Below are 7,040 nucleotides of genomic sequence, written 5' to 3' on the forward strand. Positions count from 1 at the left end.
AATAAGTTGGTCACAACATGTCTGTACACTTCAAAACACTAAATTTTACCAATTATTTTTAGTCTAGTTTCTAGTAGAAATATATTGGCACATTTCAAATAAGACAAAACTGAGTTACAAGTAACTTTTCAGCAAGGAATGTGAGCTTGTTATAAGACAATAATTCCTTAAAATAGATTTTTTTTTTTAATCTATTTTGTTTAATTCCACTGTCAGTTTATTTCACTTTTAACAAGAGAGCTGGTATTTTTTCATCAATTCAACTTGTGTGTACTGATATATTTGAACTGCAAACTGGACCAAATATAATGGTAGTCAGATTTTCTGTCTTTGCAGTGCACTGGAATATTTTTGCAGAACAGAGAAATTTTTAGAGTGAGATTGTAGCTTGATGAATCTTCAAAAAGTAAAACAGAAGCAGATAAAATTCATAGCTCAGGAAACTCAAAGGTTTCATGCATTATGTGGGATTATTCATCAACATACAGATGATAAAAAAACAAAACAATGAAAATCTTAGGACAATCAGAGTTTTAGTTCCACACACATATTTTAATCAGGAAAAGAACAATTTCAAGACATTATGTAAAAACTAAATAAATTAATGTTTCTGCTTATCAGTAACAATCAGAGACCTCCACAACATGACTGCCATTTTTAACAAGAGTAGCAGAAGCTCACCATTAATAAACTATTGGCGTGTTTTGTTATAAAGCAAAAAAATATTGTTTTACAGACTAAAAATAGTTTGTTTCAACTGTGTATACTAACATACAGCACTGTGATTTCTGCATTTTTATCAACTTTGTTTAATTTTTTAATTGAATTACTATCTAATTCTTCACTTAATGGAAAGAAATATCCGTTATAAGAGGGATTATTGGTTAAAAATCCTGAACTCACCATGTGGCCACTGAAGCGTGACATCGGTACACATTGGTTGTCAGAAAGGAGAGGCTAATGAGCAAAGATTCAGAGTTTCTTTGGAAATAAACCCAAACGGTGCTGCAACACAAAGCACAATACTCCACCATGTTACTTTTTTCACCTCTGAAATGAAGCACAGCCACTTCGCCAACACCAAAAACAACCTCCTGCAGGCTGCCCGTGCATTTTTTATGTTTTTGTCACAGATTTCTGCCAGTCAGAAACCAAACCCATCAAACGAGCCCACAGCGCTGCTGGACCCTCTGTGTGTTTTCTCATGTTTCATATGAAGTGTGATTTTTTACAGTTGCACTGGGAGCCTGAAACACACACATGAAATCACAGAGCGGCGGCGTGAGGCGCTCGCAGCAAAAGGCCCGTCGTCTGCAGTTCTGCTAACAAGGAGCGACCAGCCAAAACACGGACGGCCGCAACAGGCAGGAAAGGAAAAGAAAAGAAAAGGAAAGGAAAGAAAAGGAAAGAAAAGGAAAGAAAGGGGAAAAAAATATTTAGATTTTTAGCAAAACGTTTTATCAAAATTATTAGTTGCACAATAAAAACAGTTTAAAAACAAATATCACATCAAACTTAAAAACGAGTTGAAGGGAAAAACAGAGTAAAAAGAGAATAAAGAAAGGATAAAAAAGAAATGACGGAAGGAGGAAAAAAGAGAAAAAAGAGGGAAAGAAAAATAAGGAAAGGGAAAAAAGAGAAAAGAGAAAAAAAAGAAAAGATAGAAAAGAGAGGAAAAAGGGGAAATGGATGGATGGATGGATGGATGGATGGATGGATGGATGGATGGATGGATGGATGGATGGATGGATGGATGGATGGATGGATGGATGATTGATCCTTTATTGATTTGCAGTTGGGACTGATCATATTAATCCGTCTCCAGTTTGTCTCTTTTACTTATGCAATGCTCCAATCTCACTCCTGGCTGTCGTGGCCAGAGAAACGTGCCGAACCGGGCCGGGCCGAGCCGAGCCGGTCTGGCGTTCCCCTCAAACAGATTCAACTTCACGTAGTAATGTGTGGTAAACAGATGGATTCAGCTGCAAGGAGGGAGATTTATATTCAGACTCACAAGAAGTCTGACACTTTCACACCTCAAAAATTATAGAAGCCCCCTCTCCATCTGGTGAGCGGTGACTGTTTTTGTTTTCCTCTACCCAAAAAGATAATTTAGGACTGATGATAAGAAAGGTAGAAAGAAAGAAAGAGAGCTTCACACTTCTCTGTTATTTGTTCCCTGTTTCTCCTCCCTGAATGTGACGCCGCAGCACTCCCACTCTTAAAGAGAGACGGAGGGAAGGAGGAGCGACACACAGAGCCGCTCTGTTCTCGGCTCCCACTCCACCACTCAGCGCTCGCCCATCCACCGCCGATCCGCGCCACTCGGCAGCCGACAGCACCGTCCAGCCTGAGCGAAACCGCAGGAGCCGAGCCGGAGGGGGAGACGCCGGGCGGAGAATGGAATGGAACCTCAGAAGGATGGAGAGTGAACTGAGGCACATCAACCCGGACCTGCTGCAGCCCAGCAAGAGCTTCAAGAAGCCGTCGTCAGGCACCATCACCCTCAATGTCGGCGGCTTCCTGTACACCGCCCACCGGACCACGCTCTCCAAACACCTGGGCTCCTTCCTGGAGGAGCTGGCCAATGGGAAGAAGGCGGTGCAGCACACCGACTCCATGGGCAACCCATTCATCGACAGGGACGGCCCCGTTTTCCGCCACGTGCTCAACTACCTGCGAACCGGGGAGCTGCAGCTGCCCGACGACTTCCGGGAGGCGGGGCTCCTGCGGCGCGAGGCAGACTTCTACCGCCTGGGCGAACTGGTGGAGGCGGTGAGTGAGTGGGAGAACCAGCGGGCCGCCCAGCGCGAACCCGCCTTCCTGGAGGTGACGGACAGCCACGAGAGGTCGCAGGGCCTGAAGGTGTACTGCAGCGACGCCGGCTTCATCGACAAGGTCAAAGGGCGGCTGGTGCAGATCTCCAAGAGCCGGCTCGACGGCTTCCCGGAGGAGTTCGTCGTGTCGTCGAACGTCATCCAGTTCCGCCACTTCATCAAGTCGGAGCCGGGCTCGCGGCTCGTCCTGAAGGAGGACAGCACCTTCGTGTGTACGCTGGACTGCCTCAAACTGGAAACGGTGATGCTGGCGCTGAAGGCGGGCTTCAAGCTGGTCACCGCGCTAGACAGCAGCAAGGGCTCAGTAGTGGCAGCAGAGGCCCTGCACTTTGTCAAATAGGAAGGAGGCAGGATAGGCAGGAAGGGGTTAACAGCCACCAGGTACTGTAGGTGTTGTTCTGTGTAATGTGGTAGAAGACTGACGGACTGAGTCGTATGTATTTACTGAACAGCAGGCATACACTGCAAAAACACGATTTAAGTTTTAAATTTATTCTGAAGGGACGATGCACATTAATTAACATTTTGGTAAATGCGCCAAAATGCTAATGAGCAACTAGTCTAGTTGAAAAGCAAAAGTTAAAATGACTTTATACAAATTTTGTCAATAAATACAAACAGTACACTGCAAAAACACAAAGTTTTAATTTAAATTTTTTAATTTATTTGGTAGGGCGGCGATGCACATCAACGTTTTTGTAATTGAGCTAGAGTTAGCCAAAACGCTAGTTTTCCAAGAAATTTCCAAAATTAGACAAAATTCTTCTAATTTTGTCAATAAATACAAACAAAAACACTGCAAAAACAGAAAATCTTAGGTTTTTTTTACCTCCATTTTTTTATTTGTTGGAGACACTTTACATTAGTTAATGTTTGTTAATGCGGCTGAATTAGTCAAAACGCCTTTTTTCATCTGTTGTCCCTGGAAAATTTGTAATTTGTCTAATTAAAAACTAACAAAGATTGAAATTCATTTAGTCAATTAATACAAACAGTATACTGCAAATCGCAAAATATTTCCAGGTATTTTTTGTCCAGTTTCTAGTGCAAATATCTTAGTAGTTAGTATAATGTTTTGAAATAAGACAAAAACATCTTACAAGTAACTTTCCAGCAAGATGTAGGAGCTGGTTTTAAGGCAATAATTTCTTAATATTGATGAAAAAGTGATAGTTATATTGGCAGATTATTTCACTCCTAAACTGGGAAAAATGTCTTGTTATAAGTGAAATAATCTGCTTTTTCATCAACATTAAGAAAATATTGCCTGAAAACAAAATCATTTTTCTGTCTGTTTTTGCAGTGTAAAAAAAACTAACAAGCACAGTCATTATAAAACAGTAAACAACGTAATTAAATTAAATTAATCCATCTAGATGGCAAAACAACACATGGTGGGATTAGAACTTATTGTTCCAATTGTTGACATATCTGATGCGTTATGAACCAATTCTTTAAATAAATTATAAGTAGTAAAAACTCTGTCTGATTGACAACACATTAATATTTGTGTCTAGTTTCTACTTCAAATATCTTAGATCACCCGAATAAGACAAAACTAACTGAAGAGTAACTTTTCAGCAAAAATATTAGCTTATTTCAATCAGTCAACTTTATTTTTGTACCGTTGGGTAGATTTACAGTGAGGTGAGGCACACACACAATAAAAATAAATATAACAGGATTAAAACTGTTCTATACGTCATTAGGACCAGATAAAAAAGGATAATGTCAAAACTATGCTAAATTGAACTTTGGAAACTTCTGGCCACAAAAATAAAACTGATTTTATTCTGCTTAGTTTTACATTTGGAGATTGATAATCTGCATCCAGATGTTTTAAGTCATTAATTCCTTAATATTGATGGAAAAAGTATTAAAAATGAAAAAGGGTTTCATTTATAACATGGGATAAATGTCTTGCTATAAGTGAAATAATCTACCAGTGGAACTAGATTTTTTTTGCATTAAAGTCTTATTAACTTTAATATCTTGCTGAAAAGTTACTTGTAATACAGTTTTAGTCTCATTTTAAGTGTAAACATTTATTTTCACTAAAAAGTAAGACAAAAGCAATTGGTAGTATGTTTTTGCAGTGTATACGGTCTGGTAACAGCTTCTTTTGATATGGTAATCTTAATTAAAACACTTTGGTTTTTAACTACACACTTTTTCAAACATAAGTGTGCGATATGATCCAGTTCATTTATTTGAAATAATTAAGAAAAAAAATCTACTGCTGTAAAATTTATCAATATGGGTTATAAAATTGATCATTTAATTTTGAGACACAGACTTTAAGAAAAATATGATGTCCCTTTTCTGTCATTCTGGGTTTTACAGTTTTAGGTCAAAAAACTGATATTAGCTGGTGAATTAGTCAGTCTCTCCAGGATGATGCAATGTTTTTTTTATGATTATTGCAGCTAAAAATGACTGATTTTTAAGCAATTTTTTTCAAAAAGTTTACATTTATCAAGCTTTATTTTTTTTTTTGGTCTTGTCAAATAAATAAATTGCTGCACATAATATTCCCCAAAAAAAGACAAAAACGGCAAATAAAATTTTCAAGTTGAAATAGCAACATAACAAATAAAAACATTTTCCAGACGAGTTGTTAAATGCAAAAAGAAGAATTAAATATTGGTCATTGAAAGCAACATGAACACAATATAGTCAAATCTGACAGTGTCTCAAAATAATTTTTAAATGAAGAAAAAGAGAGAAGAAAAAGTTTTTGAAACACTTTGTGAAACAGCAAGTTAAATTTTGATTGGCTAAAATTCAGCCAAGTTGCAGTGATTGGTCAGAAAAGAAGGAAAGAGAAAACGTTAAGGTGCCAGATTTGTGGAAAAGTTGCAAGTTGTGAAAATTGCACGTCTGTGCAAAGTTTGCAAATTATTAATTGCATTTCCATTAATAGTTGCTATAGCAACTTCCTGGAGGGACTTATTGGTCTGACTATCTATTCTGATACACCGATCCAGGTCAGGCTGCTGCTCCACTCTGTGTTTTCATGACGGAAAATATTTCCAAAATCCAAGGCTGTCTTACTTGCAATAGTTCATATGTGTTCATCATCAACAGGTGGGAGAGGGGAGCGTTTAAGCCAGGAGAAAACGGCTCTGGCGTCTCATTACAAAGACTTTAAAACGGTGTGAACACATTGAAACTTGTACCCAGCCATGCATCCTGCACAGTGGTGGCTTATAAACAAAGTTTACAGCATTTCACTTTCAAAAATTTGCAGTCTACATTTCCAGAACTCAAAATAATCCGGATAATCCGTCCTGAACAGCTTTGGATCCGCTTCTGCTAGCAAAAGCCTTCACAACCAGCCGTGATGTGCACTGTTGTGCCATTCAGCTTTTATAACGGCCTCTGTGTGAGCGCGTGTGTGTGAATGCGTGTGTGTGTGTGCTTCGCTGGTGTAATAGCTTGTGTTCAGTTTATTAGCTTGTCTGGAGCCTGAAGGGGGAAGACAAAGCACAGAATAAAATAAAACTTCACCAAAATGTTTAAGTGCAAAGAACTGTGATATGATTGTAAGGGCTTTGAATGCAGCATGATGCATGTGCACTGAATAATCCGCGTGGTTGTCAGCGCTGTGAGCCTCTGTGAAAGCCAGTTGTCACAACTATGACTTTTAAATGTGAATATTTTACAAATAAAAATAACTATCTGCAACTGTTGCCTCGACTGTCTCTACAAAACCCAGTGCACAGTTTGTGATGTCAGAAAGTAACAAGGCTGCTTTTTGTGACAACACCGACCAACAGCGTTAAGCTGGAGCCAGAGGAGCAATATTGTTAATCCATTTACACAACAAAATTACTAGACAGTGAATTAAGTGAATGCATGCACTCTAAATGATCTGCAAACGGCAAATACTAAAGACAGAGTTTGGTTTACTTTTGATTTCAGGGCAGCTCTTCATTCAGACCCTCTCCTATTGAGTCCCGAGTCCCGACTCGGAGGCAGGTCCCGACTCAGAGGTCTGTCCCAACTCTGAGGCAGGTCCCGACTCAGAGGTCTGTCCCGACTCGGAGGCAGGTCCCGACTCAGAGGTCTGTCCCGACTCGGAGGCAGGTCCCGACTCAGAGGTCTGTCCCGACTCGGAGGCAGGTCCCGACTCGGAGGTCTGTCCCGACTCGGAGGCAGGTCCAGACTCGGACGCCGGTTCCGAGTCAGCGTCCATTCCCG

The 7,040-nt window shown here is 39.8% G+C and overlaps 2 protein-coding genes across 3 annotated transcripts in view; one reads left to right on the plus strand and one right to left on the minus strand.

Annotated features, from left to right (window-relative positions):
• Positions 1-7,040, minus strand: part of LOC103141498 (general transcription factor IIF subunit 2-like) — a 72,037-nt gene that overhangs the window by 24,210 nt on the left and 40,787 nt on the right. The gene's annotated exons all lie outside the window — the stretch shown is intronic.
• LOC103141497 (BTB/POZ domain-containing protein KCTD4-like) lies at positions 2,226-3,939 on the plus strand. The gene has a single exon (XM_007557168.2). It carries the CDS (start codon positions 2,401-2,403, stop codon positions 3,175-3,177), a length of 777 nt encoding a protein of 258 aa, XP_007557230.1. The 5' UTR covers positions 2,226-2,400; the 3' UTR covers positions 3,178-3,939.

This window comes from Poecilia formosa, unplaced genomic scaffold, assembly GCF_000485575.1.
Source record: "Poecilia formosa unplaced genomic scaffold, Poecilia_formosa-5.1.2 Scaffold84, whole genome shotgun sequence".
Lineage (NCBI taxonomy): Eukaryota > Metazoa > Chordata > Actinopteri > Cyprinodontiformes > Poeciliidae > Poecilia > Poecilia formosa.

What these genes read in the sequence shown, in the direction of transcription:
- LOC103141497 (XM_007557168.2), top strand. Translation starts at nt 2,401, where the DNA reads ATGGAATGGAACCTCAGAAGGATGGAGAGTGAACTGAGGCACATCAAC.